Source organism: Nelusetta ayraudi, unplaced genomic scaffold (assembly GCF_046127955.1).
Source record: "Nelusetta ayraudi isolate G7.1 ecotype Tasmania unplaced genomic scaffold, CSIRO-AGI_Nayr_v1 ptg000128l, whole genome shotgun sequence".
In the NCBI taxonomy this organism is placed as follows: domain Eukaryota; kingdom Metazoa; phylum Chordata; class Actinopteri; order Tetraodontiformes; family Monacanthidae; genus Nelusetta; species Nelusetta ayraudi.
The window spans coordinates 610,001-630,041 of record NW_027466178.1 but is presented as its reverse complement, the minus strand read 5'-3'; the positions used below and the strand labels follow the sequence as shown (position 1 = coordinate 630,041).

The 20,041-nt window shown below is 40.0% G+C and overlaps 1 protein-coding gene and 3 long non-coding RNA genes across 4 annotated transcripts; all 4 read right to left on the bottom strand.

The window, feature by feature from the left end:
- Nucleotides 1-1,729: 1,729 nt before the first annotated feature.
- LOC142904467 (claudin domain-containing protein 1-like) lies at nt 1,730-5,649 on the bottom strand. The gene is made up of 4 exons (XM_076050574.1): nt 4,665-5,649; nt 3,021-3,128; nt 2,505-2,642; nt 1,730-2,397 (listed from the first exon to the last, which is right to left on the bottom strand). The coding sequence occupies exons 1-4, from the start codon at nt 4,954-4,956 to the stop codon at nt 2,177-2,179; spliced, it is 759 nt and encodes a 252-aa protein (XP_075906689.1). The 5' UTR covers nt 4,957-5,649; the 3' UTR covers nt 1,730-2,176.
- A 1,542-nt stretch (nt 5,650-7,191) lies between these two features.
- On the bottom strand, nt 7,192-9,660 carry LOC142904508 (uncharacterized). Its single transcript, XR_012929409.1, has 6 exons — nt 9,296-9,660; nt 9,133-9,197; nt 8,857-9,044; nt 8,102-8,756; nt 7,866-8,014; nt 7,192-7,773 (listed from the first exon to the last, which is right to left on the bottom strand). It is a non-coding gene; the product is annotated as an uncharacterized LOC142904508 (long non-coding RNA).
- A 21-nt stretch (nt 9,661-9,681) lies between these two features.
- Nucleotides 9,682-11,649, bottom strand: LOC142904513 (uncharacterized). Its single transcript, XR_012929416.1, has 3 exons — nt 11,408-11,649; nt 10,987-11,038; nt 9,682-10,317 (listed from the first exon to the last, which is right to left on the bottom strand). It is a non-coding gene; the product is annotated as an uncharacterized LOC142904513 (long non-coding RNA).
- Nucleotides 11,650-16,007: 4,358 nt separating this feature from the next.
- Nucleotides 16,008-19,624, bottom strand: LOC142904493 (uncharacterized). Its single transcript, XR_012929407.1, has 6 exons — nt 19,419-19,624; nt 19,037-19,094; nt 18,064-18,236; nt 17,791-17,852; nt 17,556-17,704; nt 16,008-16,443 (listed from the first exon to the last, which is right to left on the bottom strand). It is a non-coding gene; the product is annotated as an uncharacterized LOC142904493 (long non-coding RNA).
- Between the last annotated feature and the right edge of the window lie 417 nt (nt 19,625-20,041).

The following is a 20,041-nucleotide window of genomic DNA, read 5'->3' as shown; positions in this document are numbered from 1 at the left end:
ACATTTTTGAAGAGAACCTTCTATATATACTAAGCAGCAACACAGCAATGACCAGCAAAGAACAGCTGCTTGACAACTGAATATAAATCATGACACACATGGCATTATTTCCCTATCATTTCTTCATTTCCATGATAATGTTTACAATGTACACCAATGGACATCATTGTAATCAACATATTTTCCCTCTATTTGTTTCCACAATATATTTGACTTTAGACGCCTTCACATCATCAAAAAATAGAAATTCACAATTGGCCACTAGAGTGCAATGCAGGATATGTTCAGCAATAATTGAAGTGCAAAGGAATACTGCAGCTGATCGTGGCCCTATTAATACATTCACAATGCCAAACAGTGTCTCCCTTGAATGAAAATGACAGCAAAATATAACAGGAAATCATCATAAATACTTAAATAAAGTCACAAAACAACTTCTATGAGCTTGTACGGGCAAGATGACACACAATGGTTAAAATAAAATCGACAAAATGCCAACAAAAGAAATACAATTAGTCATGTTTAAAAATAGAAAAAAATACAATAGAAAAAGAGAACAGGACACGACATCATAAAACAAGGGACTCTTAATTATACCTATAAAACAAAGGTCATGAAGAAATGAAATGCTAAGCATTCAAACAGAACAAGTCTTTCGTCAATCATTGTGTCTTAAATACAGGTGTCACCTGCAGACTGGAACAACGCCAGAAAGTCGTCATGGTGGAAACATTCACCCAGATCTTCTGACCAGAGTGACTGTAGAATCCACACACAGTGAGGCTGACGGTGATCAGACCCACAATAAGATTGTCAATACTTCCATCTGCTCCTGTTAGAGCCAGTCCTAAACACACACACACACACACACACACACACACACACACACACACACACACACACACACACACACACACACACACACACACACACACACACGGGAAGAGTGGGTGTTGTGCAGCTTTCTCAACCAGCCAGGAGGGCCATCCAGAAGCTGCAGTAACAGCACAACAAGAACAAAAACTGAGGTCAACTGAGTCATCTTGTATTGATTCAGAGATGTGTATCTTCAAGCCAGCCTCCAGTGGAGCAGTAAGACCATGGCAGTCAGATCTTGGAGCACTCAGGTCCAGAATCAATGTGAAGCTTCGGTTCACAACCTTTTGTCCTGGTTTCAGCTGAATGAGATTGTGTGTTGGATCTTCACCATGTTTGGCAAGAGGCAAAGACCAGGCAGCAGCTGATTGGTGGTAGTGTCACCATTCTGGGAGAGGTATGTGAGGTATCAGCATGGAAACCCCTGCCGACATCACAAAGGGCAACTTCCACAACTTTGTCTGACAGGTGAAGTAAGAAGTCTAATTTGTGAGGAAGGTTAGTGTTCACTGGCAAGATGGAGCCAAGTTTATAGCAAAGGGTTGTCAGTTTGAATCCTGCTGGGTTCCAATGTCTGTTCAGTGTCACTTCACTCAAATCACCCAGTGTGAATGTGAGTGAGTCAGACTACCCCACAGCATATGACACAACTAGTCATTTATCACCACCAGTATTAATGTAGTGTGAATGAATATTGATTTGTATGTGTGTGTGTGTGTGTATGTGCATTTCTTTCAAAATAAAATCATGGTCATGCGTTGTTGGCTTTAGTTATATATACACCGGTATTTTCTATTCAATTTTTTGGCAGTAGGTCTCTCTAAAATGCTGTGCCTTCAAATAAAGTGTCACGCTGTGTTTCATGACAAACTGTCCAGCCACTTCTCCCAGTTTGTCTTCATTCTATTTTTATATCTATTTGGAAAGGTAAGTGGGTCAATTTAACTACAGTTGAACAAGATTAACCAAGGTTTAGGAGCTAAATGAATAATATAATAAATGAAAACAAGACCATGCTGATGGTCTTCAGTCAAATGTCACGCAGGTCCAAACCAGGCATACGGTTCCACTAGATTTATCTCTGGTGTTTGTTTCTATCCTCAAACCCATTCATTTAATAATTCCTAGAGATAGAGATCAAATCTTTTAATGTAGCAGATCGACCAGTGACCACAGACAGCACACGCCATTTAATCCGCCTGGAGGTCAAGTACAGAGATTAACCCACATTCCCATTCTTTGTGCGATTAGTATAGAACTCATCTGAGTGTGAGGAGCACAGCTGCTGCTCCTCCGTGATCTATGCCACCCGGTAGGCGGTCATGCGGTAGTAGTTGTGGCTGTGGCTGCGTGCTGCCCACAGCAGCAGTGCAGCAGCCATCATGTGCAGAGGGGAGGAGATGAGTGCCAGGTAGAGCGACCAGCCCAGAGAGCCATCCACCCGCTCGGGCAGCATAGACACCCTGTGGAGCAGATCCATCCCAGCCAGATAGCAGCACACCGTGGCCAGGGTGCACAGACCTGCAGCAGGACAGAGAAGCCTCGTCAAATCTGGCTTCTCTTCTGTTTCTTTGGCATTTTCACACCAGGTGTAGAAGTGAGAAAGAATTGTGGTCACACAGCCTTACCAGCCAGCAGGTGAAGCACGCCGATGGCCAGCGTGGGTGCCAGGCTGCGGCAGAAGCAGGCGCAGATCCCTGTCAGTCCAGCCAGCAGCACCAGGCTGAGGGAGGCCAGAGGGAGCAGAAACTGACACCTCCACAAGTCTGCAGACACACAGGAGAGCAAAGGTCAGGAGGTGGAGCAGGACTTAACTGGAGAAGAAGGAGGAGGAATACGTTCTGAATGAAAGACATAATGTTGTAGTCAAGACTGCACCAACCAAGGCCAAGACATTATCAAGATTAGAGAGTATTGAGACAAAGACCAGACCAAGACATTTGGGGTTCGAGACCAAGACAAGACCAACACTTTATATATCAAAGGAAAATAACAACAAAACAGAAAAAAATGACTAGTATCTTTTTAAATTCATGTTTGCTTCTAGATCGAACAGCATGGTCATGAGACCAGGACAAATCTCGACTACTACAACACTAGAAAGACCGTTTTATTTATTGGTGTGAGGGTCCTGAGAGACTCACATGTGCGCAGCATGTCCTCCCCGCTGTTGTGGTTCCCTGGTTCTTTGTACTTTGGAGTGAACTGCTGGTTTAAAGTGAAACTGCGACACTCCAGCACCTTCTTGGCATCTGAAGACAAATGATTTGGGTTATTTTTCACCACTAAACTAATTAATATCGAGCAGTGATGCTGTGATAAGTTGAAATGAAAGGAATTATCAGGGTTAAATGAAGCTCAATACTGTAGTGTCACTGTGCAGTAGCACAGCTAGTTATTAAGGAGGCTCAGTGAATACATGTGAAATTAAAAATATCTCTGCTGACGTAACAAACACAAACGGCAATAACAGCGGTGACGCCGACAGTCAGGAAGATTCATACTAAAATAATAATAATTACAATGGCTGAAGCATGCGGGGCATCAGCATTCCAAGAGATTTTAACAGTTGTTAGCGAGGTCCAAGCCCTGCTGTGGAATCCAACATCAACATCATCCAATGTCCTTTCTTTGCCACCTTGGAGATGACGCACGCACGCACGCACGCACGCACGCACGCACGCACACTCTTTATTTCCTGCCCTGGCCGAGGTCCTGATTGGTTGTCTGGGTTTTGTTCTTGGTGGAAACATGAAACTCTGTGATAAAAATGCATTGTCATGCTAACAATCAGCCCAGGATAGCAGGAACAAGCTAATTTAGCATGTTTATTATTATTAATATTAACACTGGTGAAGACTTCCTGTTCTTTAATTCATCGAAATGGCGACAACCTAACTGTTACAAGTGTGAACACACCTTTGGTGCTACGTGGTCCATGATCAGTGACGAACTTAGACTCATGGGGAAAACATTCCAGGAGTGTTCTTGCCACCACTGTTCTGATTCTAATTATCTCATCCTGGACACCACAAAGAACATTTCTGCCCCCACCACTGCAGAGTTTCAACACAGTGAATTCAAAGCGGCTCTGGTTAGCTCTGGTAGCTCTGGTTAGCTGGCTGTCCCATGGTACTGCCAAATACTTGGATTGTGGAGTGTTTGAGATCAATACTGCATATTGATCTAAAACTGAGCAGGTAAAGTGATATTTTTCTGGGACACATAGTTCAGTTGGTGTCTTTGTCCCACAGTTGGTTGGAGGTCAACATGCAGCTGTGATGGCAGTGGCTTCATCTCATCTTCTGCTCCAATCACCACCCCCGTGGTGCTGTGTTTCTCTGACACTGTATTTGTCATATTTAAATAGTCTTTATTGAGTATTAGTTGAGCTATTTACTGGAAATGTTAAAAAGAAAAGATCACTTTGATCACTCAGGTTGTATTAATTTTGTTTTGTTTTTTTGTTTTTTTAAGTATGAACATGTTCCTATTGATCTTTTTGATTTGATTTTTGAACATGTTGAAACTAAACTGAACTAAATCAAACTAAACTGAACCAAACTAGCAGGGCCAGATGAATGAACTCCACAGCTACTGCAGCTTCATTGCTCAATCAGCTGCACCTGCTGCATTTGCTGCAGCGATATGATTGGCGCTGAAGCAGTCGGCCAATCAGCAGTCAGTTCACACACCTGGACACGCCGAACACAACTCAACCAACAACCTCTCGCAACACGATGCCGCGGTGAGGTGACGTCAGGTAAACACACACACACAGTACCCACCGGTGTCTCGGTACCAGAGAGCGCTGTCGGGCACAAGCACGCAGCGCCACCAGAGGCCCAGGGTTCCGTTCAGACGGAACAAGGTGTCGCTGTAGGTCTTCTCGTCGAACTCCCCGTCCATGAACTCCTCGTAGAGGGCGCGCGCCTCCGACACGTTGGCCTCGCCGCGCGCCGCCGGGCTGCTGTAGTGGTACCAGTGGCGCGAGGCCACGCCCACCGACAGGTATACTGTGGCCAGCACGCTCAGCACCCCCGCGATCACCAGCGCCGTGGCCGCACGGTTCTCCACCATGATGGTGCTAGGCAGCCCCGAGCCGCGTCACGAGGGGAGAGGGGACGAGGGAGGAGAGGGATTAAAGCTGGAGAGAGCCGCGGTGGGAACCGACCACCACCAATCAATCAGTCGATCTGTCAGTCTGGTCGATCTATCGAGGCTGCGGCTCGGTCTGAACAATTTCTAGAATCCTCCTCCGAGCTCCGGTTCCGGTCGGACCGGTGATGATCAGTGCAGCAGCAGCAGCAGTGCTGCAGGCTCGGCAGCAACAGAAGCCATCTGTCGCCTGGCCCACTAACTGACACAGATGGCGCTGCTGTAACAGATCCCACACTTTCCGACCGTTACCACCAGGTTTAGTCCACGGTGAAGAGAATCAGGCCGCCAGAACCAGCCCACCAGAACCGGTCGCTCTGCTGCAGCTACAGCCTGCCAGAGGCACCCCGGACCCGGTCAGTTTGGGACCGGTAGACGGAGTTGCCGGCCTCCACCGGGATGATGCCAGCGAGTTGTAAACACACTAATCCACGCGCTTTCCGTTTCCGGTTCCGCTCAGCGGCTAAAATAAATAAATAAATAAATAAATAAATAAATACAAATAATCGCACTTAAAAGAACAAAACAACGTCTCCGCATGCGCGCTTTTTATCCAATCATGTCGCTTGTAAATAACGGCAACACAAAATAGATACACGTTTGTTGTAGTAAAAATAATAATAATAATAAAATAATAATAATAATAATAATAATAATAATAATAATAAGTTTCAGTAATAGCGAGGACCTTGTTTCACTAAATAAATTGATTAAATTTGTTTCAAATTGGTTTGAATCTCACAAATAATGTTGTACTCCTCCAGGTCCCGGTCCACCTCACATCATACAATCAGTTCAAGGGCATGTGGTCTGATTTTGTATTTATTCATTAATTTTCTATCGCAGCGTCTCCTGCACTCGGACATTTGGGTGCTGGAGCCCACCCCAGCTCTCTGGTCTAGACCAGCCAGTCTGCAGAGAGACTAACTAGCATTAGCACTCGTATTTAGCCACAGTAGAAAGTTCCCAATTCACACACAAGCTGTAAAGTGCTGTGTAGAATGTTAGTGAAGTTTCTCAGTCATCCAGCTCTTCTTAAAGTAGAAGGTTCAGTGAGGACAACTGGACTGGTTCGAGTGATCTTATTTTAAAATCATAGATATATGTAAGATATAATATACAATAATATATATTATTGTGATAATGGAATATTGGATATTGGAACAAGATCACCAGAATCAGTCCAGGTGCCCTCACTGAACCTTCTACCTCTACTGTATCTTATACAGCAGGTTGACAGAAAAGACAACAGTCAAAGACAACAGCAGCAGCAGTTGTTGTGAGGAGGCTCCAGCTCTCTGCAGCTTGATGGTCCTTCAGACTGTATCACAGGATTAACAATAGCTGCGTTTTCATTACCCCTAGAAATGCGTAAAACCTGAATATTGCAATAAAAAACTGGTAATGGAAACACACCTCAAATATTGCTAAAAAGGTTTTTACGCTATCATGAGGTGGTTCTTCAGATGTATCTATATAGAGGTATATCGTAAGTGTCATGGAAACACTTTTTTCGCATTTACACGTCAGCGGACGTGATGTACGGGGTCACGTGACCAGTTCAGTTCAAGTGAAAATACTACATTATGTTTGGACGGAGGAGGAGACAGAAAAATATAGGGTTATAGGTATAGGTTGCTATATTTTAAATTTTGCTCCAAAATGCAAAATGATTTGTACTTCCATCCTCCTAAAAGTGGGGTCTTGTGGGACGACATTTTACGAGAATTATGGTTTATGCGCTTCACACTATTCAAAAGAGACACCTGCAAATTGCAATTGTACTTTGTCAAGATTTTTAGAAATATCGATTTTATTTTGTGAAAAAGTGTAATGAAAATGCAGCTAATCATAGTTTCTAATAAAATTCCTCTTTGGTTTAGTGAGTGAAGAAGATAGTTTGATACAGCGATGATTTGCCATGTGACCACTGTGACTTCCTGTGTTGTCTGAGGTGAACAGGATGACTGAAACATTATTAGTGGAACTCGGTTGTGATTGTCTGGTTGAGAAGGCTAATTGTGTAACCGGTTTGGGTGTTGCTGGTAACTCGTTCCTGTTGTTATTTCTTGACCAGCCTGACTGATTTCTGAGTGTTGAAGGCTTAATGTGCTTAAGTGTTAAACCCGGTGTTGAAAACAGGATTCAGGAAGCAAATTGTGTGCAAAGATTTTGTATTCTGCTTGTTGGTTCAAGTTTCAGTGTACAGCAACAAAAAGTCCCAAAAATGCATTTGCACAAAACTACATACATAGAATTGGGATTAATAAGTTATAAATAAGAAATATATTGCATTGTTTTGGATTGTATTTTGAAGATACCTTATCTTGGTATTTATCTGCCATGTTTATGGGGAACACAAACAGTGTCTAATGAGAAGTGTGGATGCCTTAAGGTCCATAATACTCCTGTATTTTGGATAATGTTTTGAAAAAAAAGAGAGAATAAAACAAAGATAGCTTCTATTACTTACTAACAATGACTAAGAGTAAAGTTATTTTTTAATTCCTTGGCCTCATATCACTTTGTATCATCATAGTGGAGTCAGCACAAATTAATCATTTTATCACTTAACTATAAAAGCGTTGAACTTCACTGACAAAATGGTCATTTTACAGACTTTGGCAGTAAGTCAATGAACTCAGCTCCACCTCTATTGCTGGCTTGACAGTAAATATGACAACAGTGCCAGACAGGATGCAGTGACCAGACTGCTACTGTGAATAACTCCACTTGAAACTGTGAAGAAGAAAGAGAATGCAACATTAGCTGAGCAAACTGTTGTGAAGCATTACAGAATTGCTGCTTAAGAAGCAGCTGTTGTCACTCACCAACACCATTTACAGTGATAGAGCTTCCTTCAATATCAAAGCCAGTGATGGATGTGGAGGCTTCGATCAGGACGTTGGCAATCTGAGTGTTATTGGGCACATTGGTGCTGTCAAATGTGAGCTTCATTTCATTAATGATTGATCCAGATCTGCAAGAGGGAGAACAAAGTGTTCGAAATATTTCCATTCATATGAGTTGTATGAATTGTTAAAAAAGATGAGTGTTAAGAAATTACCTGAATGACAGCAACTCCAAGGATTTGAAAGAAGAAAATGTGGCACTGAATTGAGGTTCCAGCTGTAGAAAAGGTCAATAGATGACTATAGATTATTACTACAATCGATTAATAGATTATTAATGCTGTTTTTGTCAGAACATTGATTTGGTAAAAAGAAATACTTAACATGATTACAAAGGTTTCAAAAGACTGAATCTTAACATTGAAACAAGGCAACGATAAATCTAACAAATTGCCGTTTGGGCCTTGCAGTTATTTTTCCACAAATCACCACGATTCCAGACACTTGCCTGCGTCTTGATCAATGATGCTCTCTCAATGAAAGCTGTAGATGATGAATTCAGCAGAGGACTTGTAAATGTGTTCAGCAGGGATCTGAAAGTTACTGCCACAGTTGTGAGTGACGCAGTTGTAGTTGTGGTGGTGGTTGTTGCTGCGGTGGTGGTTGTTGCTGTTGTAGCTGCGGTGGTTGTTGCTGCGGCGGTTGTTGCCGGTGTTGTTGCTGTTGTTGTTGGGGTTGTTGCTGCGGTGGTTGTTGCTGTTGTTGTCGGGGTTGTTGCTGTCGGGGCTGTTGTTGCCACAGTTGCAGCGTTTATCATTGTAGAGGCAGTAGTTTCAGTAGGGCTGTTTGTAGTTGTTGGGACTGGACTCGCTATTAAAAATGAGAAGATAAATTAAATAATTTTTTTAAGAGTGGAATGGTGTTTTTTTTTTTCCCTTGACTTACTCAAGTGTGGAACAAGTTGACTTACATATTACTTGTACTGAAGAGGAACTGATGCTCACATTGAAGGTGTTGTTGGCACTGCTGAAGGCATCCATTAAGGTTTGAGCGACAGCACTGTTTGATGGAAGCTGGGAAACAGGGATGGAGTTGTTGAGAGCAACTCCAATCTCAGCTTGAGTTTCCTCCAGAGTCCGTTGTCCAGCAGAAACACGCCTGCGTTGTTACCAAGGAGACAGACGTCAACTAGTGATGCACCACTTCCTATTGAAGGACATCTGGCAGGTGATGTTGAAGAATTTACCTGAACTCCCTCACAAAGCAGCGGCGAAATTGAAGACTGAATTGCTCCCTATAGATGACCGTACACTACAAACAGAAGAGAAACATAAATGTTATAGCATTTCTTGATCAAGTGACATGGTTTAAAGGATAGAAATACATCTTCATGATGAACAGACACTTACAGCTTCTACAATTCTTTGTTCAAGGTCTTTGTATGTGGTGCTGGTGGAGTTGTTGAGGTCCTCAGTGAAAGGCTCATTCAGCAGATTGACTGACAAGATGTACAGATGGTCGGGGGAGATGGTGGTGAGCATTGCAGAACTCATTGCAGCTGTAGTTGTTTCCTCCACACTGGTAATTGCAGCCTGAGCAGTTGATGTCGTGGCTGCTGCTTCCTCACTGGTTGTTCTAACCTCATCAGTTGCTGCTGGTGCTTCTTCTACAGTGGACTGTGTTTCTACAGTGGTTGTTACTTCCACACTAGCACTCGTGGCCTCAGCAGTTGTTGTTGCTTCCAAACTTTCCGTTGTAGTTGCTCCTGGAGTCATTTTGATGTTGGACGTTGTAGTTGCTCCTGCAGTCGTTGCAGCAGCAGCAATTGTTGTCTCTGCAGTGGTTATTGTTTCCACACTGCTTGTTGTGGCCCGAGCAGTTGTTTCAGCTCCTGGGGTTGTTACTCCAGCTGGTATTATTTTTGCAGGGGTTGTTGCCTCCACAGTAGCAGTTGTGTCTTCAGCCATTGTAGTTGCTTCCTCAGTCACTGTTGCACTGGGCGTTATCACAACATTTGTCACTTTGACACTTGTAGTTGGGGGCCGAGCAGTTGTCGCTGCAGCTGGTGTTGTTCCTTCCACTGGTGTCATGGTTTCGGGAGTTGTAGTTGCCCCTGCAGTTGATGCAGTTGTTACTTCCTCAGTTGGAGTGTTGCCCGCTGCAGTGGTGGTTGCAGGTGTTGTTGCAGTATTTGTTGTTACTTCCGCAGCCGTCCCTGTGGCCTCGGCAGTTGTTATTGCAGCAGCTGTTGTCTCTGCTGTGGTTGCTGCATCCAAACTCACTGTTGTTCTCCCAGTTGTTGGAGTTTCTCCTGAAATTGTTGCTGGAGCTGCTGTTGCCGCTTCCACTGATGTCACTGTGGCTACAGGAGTTGAAGTTGCTCCTTGAGTAGTTGTGGTTGTTGTTGTGTTGTCTGATAACGCCATTGAAGCTGGTATTCACAAATAAGAAACGTAAATCATGTTTCAAATTGGTCATATCCTCTTAGATTTTCAATTTAAAAACTATGAATACATTTTTTATATGTTGTGTCATTGTTACCAAATCAGCCACTCAAGTTTTTTTTTTTTTTTTTTTAATAAATCGAATATCTTTTTGGTCTCCACTTGTTGGTTTCCCTTGTTTTCCAGTTCATGTCCCAGTCAGATGTAACACATAACAATGTTAATGAAACACACATTCTATGAAATCCTGATGGCCATTGCTACAGTAGGACCCAACAGACAACACCTTGAAATTTTCCTGAGCTTTGGGAATGTTTAAATGCTATAAACTAATTGCCATTTGTGAAAGGTGAAAGGTCAAAACACAACCCTTATATGATTTTTTTGATATCACAAACTCATTCCTGTCTTCATGCTGCATTTATGTGCCAAACTCAAGTTGATTTGGAGAAAGTTATAGATTAAGTCATGTTTTTGAAAAAATGAAACTGAAAAATCTTTCATTTTGTAGTTTTGGATCTCGATGTCATTGTGATGCTGATTTATTTCCCCCCACTGAATTCACTGATATGACAAGATAAAAAAGGAAATGATTTGACCCCACCCCTCTGTGTTTCATCCAAACACTGCATTCTGTCTAACATTACTGGGCTTACCGAGAAAAATCAGCACAAAGTACGCAAGTTGTCCAACACCCATCTTGTCTCCCTTTTAAATAAACAAAAAGGAAAACAAAACAATTGTTTTATTCTTAAGACATGTTTAAACCATTTATTTCAATTCAAAGAATTTCTAATCCTATAAATGTAAGTCTATATGAAAAATTTACTTGAAAAAACACAAAGCAAATATTTAGATAATATAAAATATTTCAAAAATGCACAGGGTAATCGGTGCTATAGGTATTGTTTCAAAAATAATCCCTTTAAAGTCGCAAGAATTAAAATGTTGCACCGAATTGTTCATGAGCAAATGTTCCAAGTTTAACTTTTGTATTATAATGTTGTGCTATCATTCTCCATTAGATTTTATACAGGTTCAAGCTAGAACATATAGGCAGTAGATAAATGAGCTTACCTAATTACGAAGATTAAGAGGAACCAATCAATCTATCAATCAATTAACTGGTCCTATTTGGATTGTTTTCTTCTGCTTCCTTTGAAATTCACAGCTGTGGTCTTGAAATCTTGAACACCTCTGTGTTGTACAATTTTCTCCAGTACCAACTAGTTGAGTCCAGGAGTCTTGTGGTGCTGCTGATGTTAATGGCAAACACTACGACAGCTCCTTACATCCACACATACCAGTAGCAGAAAAACTGCTTCTCTGGAATGATGACGTTCCTCTTTTGTTCTCCAAGCTTCTCAAATTCTTACGACGCACAGAAACAAGTCAAACGAGTCCTGAACATCAAAAAACACTGTGAAAGTTATGGAAAACCAAGAATTGTTAAATAGGCTGGAAAGCTAAGAATTAAAATGATTGTATCACTCTATCTGAAGTAATATGGTGCTAAGTGAGACATTATGTGTTTTGTTATTGTGTATTTTCATGGCCTGTCTGAGAGCATGTGTTCAAACATCTGAGCAGGAAGTGAGGAGTTGGTTGAAGGGTTTTTGGCTCTGGAGAAAAATCTCCATTTCTGTCCAGTGAAAGACGAGGACAGCCAGTGGTTTTCTTTGTTGTTGTTATGTTTCTTACAGTGCCGTTGAGCCATTTTGTCTGACAATGTCCAACTCTGCACACCACACTGTAAGTCCATAAGTCTGCATGACTGTGTGGTTTTCCACAGGAAGTGAAGGTGCTGAAAAGCAGCATTTCTGTCTTCTGTCCAGTTGGACAGTTGACGTTGTTATGTGTTTATTAAGGAAGAGGCAAAGCACGGCAAGGCAGCTTTATTGATATAGAACATTTCATACGCAAGGTAACTCAATGTGCTTCACATGATTAAAATCTCAAACATTTTAAAAGCGTTCAAAAAAGAAAGAGCACAGTCTTCAAAATGCAGAGAAAAAAGTTCATTAAAAATACTGTACAGTGTAATGAACAGTAATAAAGGAGACTAGAAATAAAAAGTAAAGTAAAACATAAGATGAACAAACGCTCTCAATCATAAGCATCATGTTTTTGTTTTGTTTGACAAGGTTGTTTGCTGATCACATGACCACATGTTTAATCTTTGGACTTTCTGGAAATGGGTGTGCAGAATGTATAAAGGCCTTCACAATAGAGCCTGGTGGGTAGCCTGTGATGAGTTAGTGAGCAGAGATGAGGTTAGTCTAATGGTCTAATGGAGGGGTGTCAAACTCATTTTAGTTCATGGGCAAATAGAGGAAAATTATTCCTAAGCGGTAAAATCATGGTATAATAACTTAAAATTACAACAACTTTACATTGTTTTCTTTGTTTTACTTTGGTTGTGTTCTAGGAACACTGCATGCACTTTTCTATTTTTTGACAGAGACAGTTTTGGGCAATGAGGGTGGCAAATAGGAGACGTAATCGGGTATGTAGGAAGACGACGTAGCTTCAGAGTGGCTGTACTTGGGCCCACTTGCTCAGCCCCGGTATTAACAGTTTTGTTTGCATGGCAGAAAATGCTATTGCAGCATCCAGTGAACAGTAGAACAGCAGCTTCTTTTATTAAAAAAGTGTAGCTCATTTATAAACTTCGCAAAATAATTTTATGGGCCGGAAAAAATAAATTTGTGGTTGTGACGGTATTTTCTGTTTGTTTTTTTAGGGTGATGATTCGTCTCCTGTGGCGTCATGATTCGCGTCAGGTTGCTTTGGCATTGTCTTTGCTTCTTCGGTTCAGTGAGTCATTGCATTGCACCTATTCATATCGCATTCACGTTGTTTTCACGCACCTGGTTCGGATAAACAAGCTTTCAAAATGCTTCACTGCCTTCATTAATTTTAATGACAGTCATCGCAATTTGAATTTGATCTAATGTCTCTTGAAGCCCTCTGTGGAGACTTTTGCCACTATTTTTGGAATTTGGGAAAAAGAAAAAAGAAAAGAAAAAATGGATTGGCTACATATTGATCTAAAACTTTTCACTTCAAGTGTTTTTCCTCCTAGGAGGCATTTGGCACCTTTCCCCAAGATTAGAAGCTGAAAGATCCCAGTTTATTTCAGGTTCTAATGAATGAAAGTAAGGATTGTGTTTCTTCATAGATTCATTATTTGCGATTCATCTTGACTTGATCTGATTTTAGAGTTGCAGCTAAAAGAACAGTTTATCATTTCATGATGGCACGAGACACACAAAGATGATAAATAATTATGTTGTTAAATAATTAATTGATAACTGATATAATTAAATGATAAGGTGATAAGGTATAACAAATTATTTTGTAATTACTCAGCACAATTAATACATTAGCTGTCTAATAAACAATTGTATGTATTTATTTTGACTTCACTAATTACTGACACACTTAAGTATTATTATGTATAATGTGGTTGTTATTTTGTCATTTATCAATTCATAAGGTCAATTGCTGACATTCTGAAAGTCTAGGTTACATTTAAACATGTGTAAAACATATTTAGAGCTGTGTTTTATTTCAATTGCATGATTCCTTCGTTCATTTTTGTGACATTCAACATCTTTGAACAACACATGCATACGCACGCACACACTGGACAATGTGACTTTTATTGTCACTGACGTCATAAAAGTTGGTGGCCAATGTAGGAACACACCCTCACTGCTGATTAATTTTAACTGACGTTCACCAGGGCTCAGTCAAGTCCAGGTGATGTGAGATGATGACGCACACACCCCACCTGTACAGGTCTTTGTTGGTTTGGAGGGATGTCGGGCGTTGACTCATCAACAGCCCTGTGGTTGATAGTTTGGGATTATCAGAGCAAACTAGACAGAAAAAACTGCATTATGATATTGGAGCAGTGCAGGAATGTAAAAAAAAGAGGACACTCAAATTGCAGACTCCCTCTTCTTCTTGACAAACAAATGCGTTAAAGAGTGTTCTTGCATATAGCCAGCTAGCACTAGCCCAGCGCTAGTGTGTGAGCGCTCACTGCTGGAGCTACATAGCACTTTAGCAAGAAAGAGACATCAGAGACATTGTTGAATAGGATATTGTCTATTTCTTTGTCAAATAGGACACATTTAAACGATACATTATTGAGTCACTGATGTTTGAATAAACACAGCAGCTGATGGAGGCAGTCAGGGATGGATTCAGATGGAACAAGTGGCTGCTTCTTGTGGACGCCATACTTTTTGATGTCCAAATGTTCACTGGCCAGTTCGGGGAAGGGGGGGAGGAGTGAATGAGCGGCGCAATCTAAAATCAAACCACTGGATATGGTGTGTCTGTATGTCCCCCCCCCCCCCCCCCCGTCATTGTGATTGTGTGTTAAAGGCAACTGGATGTAGTTGTTGGGTCCTTCAACCACAAAAAACCAAGCCCAGTTGCCTTTTACTGAAGTCTTTATACTTGATGAGCAGGACAATTGAGAACCTTCCGACACGTTGTGTGTAAACGTAATCATGAGAAATTCCTTCAATGGCTTTTAATAGATTGTATTTGTCTTACATAGACTGGTACAGCCAATTCACTTCATCCTCTTTTTTATCATCCAATTAATGGTCCTGCTTTTAGCGTGAAACAACTTCACTCTGCTAAGCCTCTAGCAGACGTTGCTGAACCTGAACCTCAATGGTATAACTTCAGAGCTAAAGGAGATGGTGCAGATCTGAGTCTGGTTTCACTGGTGACTTTAATGGACATGAAGCCAACACACTCCTCCTCACTCACATCTCTCTCCTTCCAACTGTCGTAGGTACAAACACACAACGACAATGAATGCGTCATTGATGAACAATGTTAGAAAATGAATGAATAGTTGGATGAATTCTTTGTTTCAAATGAAATTCCCCTTCTTCTGATTTTCATTTTATGTAGTAATAAGTACAGCTAACAAAACTTGCGTTTATTTATTATTTTGTCTTGAAGTATCAATGTGCTCTTAAATTTTCTTGTGTTTAGTTTTCCTTTATAATTGATGAATTCAGCATGGAGTAATCCACAACTAATGCGCTCATCTGATCATGGTGGTCTTGTCACCACATACTATAAAACATATACCAATGAGAATTCATGTCAGAAACAAGCCTTGTAAATGATGAATTCAGTATTTATGGATGCTGAACTATGCTCAATTGTGTGTTTGTATAAAGTGCTAGTTAAATCTCGGCGATGCAAGGACTGTGAATAGACTTGATGCTTTCTAATACAATTCTGTGGTTCAGTTTATATAAGTGAACAAAATTTGATCCAGTGGTGTTTGGCCAGTGTCACGGCTGATTGGATGTGTGTTGGCTCAGGTAAAGAGAATTGCTGGGTTGCAACGGTGTGACTGAAACTGCAGATGAAGAGCGGAATGTAAAAATGTTGCCTTCCCTGCTGAGCGAGTGTGTCACTCACTTCTGGGCCTCCTAAACTGACCACAAAAAAGGCTGAACATTATTTCACACAAGACTATCAGTTTGTCTTGTGTGAACACTTGAAAGCTCGTAAATCATCTTGCGTCAACAATGGCATTTAAAGCACAACTCGGGAAGCGACGTGGATTCTGCAAATATTTTGTGTCCTGCTCATCAGGTTTTAGCACATTTGGGCAACAAAAAGAAGGCTCCCAAAATACATTTGCACATTTTTTATTTTCTTTTTCATTTTACATCTATACATCATAACATCTGAATGAATAAATTAAATATCTTACTTTGTTCTTGCTTATATATTGTGCATATGTTACTTAAATAAAATCAACCGTAACCTTAGAGTAAATTGCATTGTATGAAGGCAGGCGACAGTGCACGTAATAAACATAAAATCAACAGTCAGCGTCTCAGAATTCAAAGTGTCATCTTTCTTCTGTCAGCAAACAATAATACAATTTTACCACTTAACTATATAACCTTTGCACATCACTGACAAAATGCTAATTTTTCAGACTTTTGTAGTGAGTCAGTGAACTCAGATCCACCTCTGTTGCTGGCTTGACAGTAGATATGACAACAGTGCCAGGCAGGATGCAGTGAGCAGACTGCCACTGTGAGTAATTCCACTTGAAACTGTGAAGGAGAAAGACAATGCAACATTAGATGAGCAAACTGTTGTGAAGCATTTGAGAATTGCTGCTAAACACTAGGGATGCCAGGTCCAGTTTTCCCTCGGTTTGGTTTTTGGGCCACAGTAACGGTACGGTTTCCATATTCCTTATCTATCTTATATACAGAATCTATACAAAACTACTCTGACTAGCAAAGACAATATTGTATTGTAAAAATGATTATCGTAAAAGCAAGATATAATCTAACCACAAACTTTATTTCAAAAATGTGCACTAATAGAACAAATTAAACAAATATAAAACCACACAAATTAAATCTAAAGATCACGACTGTCCAATAAAAATGAACAACATTTTAACCCACTCACAGCCAAGTCATGACATTTTCACTTTATTGGTCAAATAATATATAATGGGATTTATTTTAATTTTTTTTTTTTTTAGCAAATGGCGAAATATTTATTTTTAACATGCTGAAAATAAATCATTTTATATGAATGTACAATTACACTGGTTAATATTAGAAAATGGTCTCAGAGATCTAATGTTGATACGTTGGGTAAAAATGCATATGTTATGTAACCTGCATGCGCCCTGGCACAGATGCACACAGTCACAACCAGTGCAGCGCCACAACAACAACAAACGGGGAGGAGAAAGATTAGCGAGTTTTGGGTTGCTATATTCCATCGTTGGACTGTAGTTATTATCTTAGGTTGCTATATTCTATAGTTGGACTGTAGTTATTATCTTGGGCTGCTACATTCTACTTGGTATTCCTAAAGACTCTATAGTTAATATGATAATTGCGTTTTGTTACTGTGTTCTGTTGGTTGTTGTTTCATGCACTTGACACTTTGGAAGTGACATTAGCCTATTAATGATGTTTGCAACCACCTATATGACGGAATAAAAAGCTGTTTTCAAAGTGGGGGTAGGAGGCTGGATAACTTATGGCTAACTGTGGGACCCGCGGGTTTTCAAAAAGCCGTTGACCACGAGTCTGTGCTGCTGAGTAGTGCATAGTAGCGCATGTGCTGAGCGCACAAAATGGTTCAGGAAAATACTGGATATTGTTGCAACCCTAGTAAAGAAACAGGTGCTGTCACTCACCAACACCATTTACAGTGACGGAGCTTCTGTCAATATCAAAGCCAGTGACGGATGTGGATGCGTTGATCATGACGTTGCCAATCTGAGTGACATTGGGCACATTTGCGCTGTCAAACCAGAGCTTCATTTCATTAACGACAGATCCGTTTCTGCAGGAGGGAGAACAAAGTGTTTGAAATATTCCATTTTATAAATTCATTGTCAGATATTAAAAAGATGAGTGCTAAGAAATTACCTGAATAACTCCACCACCAGTATTTTGAAAGAAGCAAATGCCGAACTGAATTTCGGTTCCAGCTGTAGAAAAAATAAGAAGCTCATTATTATTACTATTTATGTAAGAAAATTGATTTGTTTTTTTATGTCAAGAATGCAGCTAAAAATGTTTAAAAACATGAAATCTCATCCTTGTAACAAAGCAAAGACTTATAGATAATGGCTTCATTTATGTCGCCGCTGGGCCTTGCAGGTGTTTTCCACAAAATGCACCATTTGAAGAGAGACTTGCCTCTGCCTTGATCATTGACGATCTGCTCATGAAGGCAGTGGACGACGGATTCAGCAGTTCCACTGTAAATGTGCTCTGCAGGGATCTGAAGATGACTGACACTGGTGTGACTCCACTGGTTGTTGCTACCATAGTTGTGGTTTCTGTTGTAATGTCTGACAACGCCATCAAGGCTGGTGATGCCAAATAATGAAATAGAAATCACATATATATATTTTTTCATATTGCTCATATAGTTATTTTAACAAACTTTTTTAAATACAGTGTCTAAATGTTACCAAATCTGCACCCAATTTCCATGCCCTTATTGATTTACTGGTTGTTTTAGTCAGCTTCAATTGCATTCCAATAGCCAAACATTAATCCATATAATAAATGTGTGGATGGATAATTGTTTTGGAAGAAAATGGAATGGAAAGACGTTATGTGAAAACAAGTGTGTGTTAGCAGTTTGTCCAGTGAGAGAGAGAGAGAGCGAGAGACGGCACTTTGAACTTTTCTTTTGGATTCATATTTAAGTTATATATTTATATTCATACTTAAGTTATATAATCAATTTGTTTTTCTCAGAACAACATTGAACATGATTTTAAAAGATAAAAATATACGTTTTAAAATAAATATTAAAAGCCAAAAAAACCCACTCACTTTTGTTAGCTCGCAGCTCAAAATTCTAATCATTATTGTTGCTTGAATGGCTTTCATGCATTATCAACTGACCTCACCCCAGTGCTTATGATGCATAGATATGCTAATGTAAAGTACATCTGACAAAGTAGTACATCTGACAGAAGCTATAAAATAATTCCAGTTAAGAGACTTTTCATTTTGTCATTGTTGATAAGGATCTAGGTGTCATTGGGATGCTGATTTATTTAATTTAATTTAATTTAATTTAACTTTTTTCTTTTTACTAGTGTGGCTTTCTATTAAACGCTGTGCAAGGCATTTTGTGAAACATCACTGAGCTTACCGAGAAAAATCAGCAGAAAAGACATAATTTTTCCAACGCCCATCTTGTCTCTATTTCACTTTAAGAAGCACAAACAAAATATTTCAATGATAAAATTTCAAAAATACAGTAATTGATGGTACAGATAATGCTAAAAAAATATAAAATCAAAGTTCAAACTAGTTTTAACTATTTGTTAAAACTAGTTTGAACTTAGAATGCCTTCTGACATATTGCACCTAATTGTTCAAAGGCAAATGTGGTAAGTTTGTTTTTGCATATATTCAAATTTTCTGCTACAAAATATAAAGGCATTTTCCTTTATCATTTAAAATACATGCTAACATTTAAGACATTCCTGATTCTGTTTTTAAATGTTCAAAAAGTGGAGGGATTAGCTTACCCAACAAAGAGGAGAAAAAGAGATCAATAAATCTGTCTTCTTTGACTTTTTGTTCTTCTGCTTCCTTTGAACTTTACAGCCGAGCTCCCAAACACTCCTGCGGTCCTATTTCTGTAGGACTCTTTCAAACCAACTTGGGAGGGAATCCAGTGATGCGTCTCATGTTTATGACACATCATTGAAAAATGTTTGGACACCCTCTGAAATGCACATACACCAATCACAGAACAGCTTCATTGAAATAATGACGGCTCTCTTTTGTTCTGCTTGTTTTTCAAATTCTGACTATGCACAGAAACAAGTTCAACAAGTTCTGCACGTCGAAAACTTCGTAACAGCTGTTGAACACAGAGAAATTCTAAAGAGGGTGGAAAGCTGAAAAGTATTTATATAATGAATAATATATTAAGTTTAATAAATGTTATTTTTAAGAAATCTGGAAGGAAGTGATACATTATGTGTGTAGCGCATAATGTTTGAAAGAGCACATCAAATGAACCCACATTTCATCTCAGTTAATGTATCACTCATTCAATAACTAAGTTTGTTCATTCCCATATGTAGTAGCATATCATCATCTGGAATGGCAATTTAGTGTCACTTTTCAATGGACCCTGATGTCT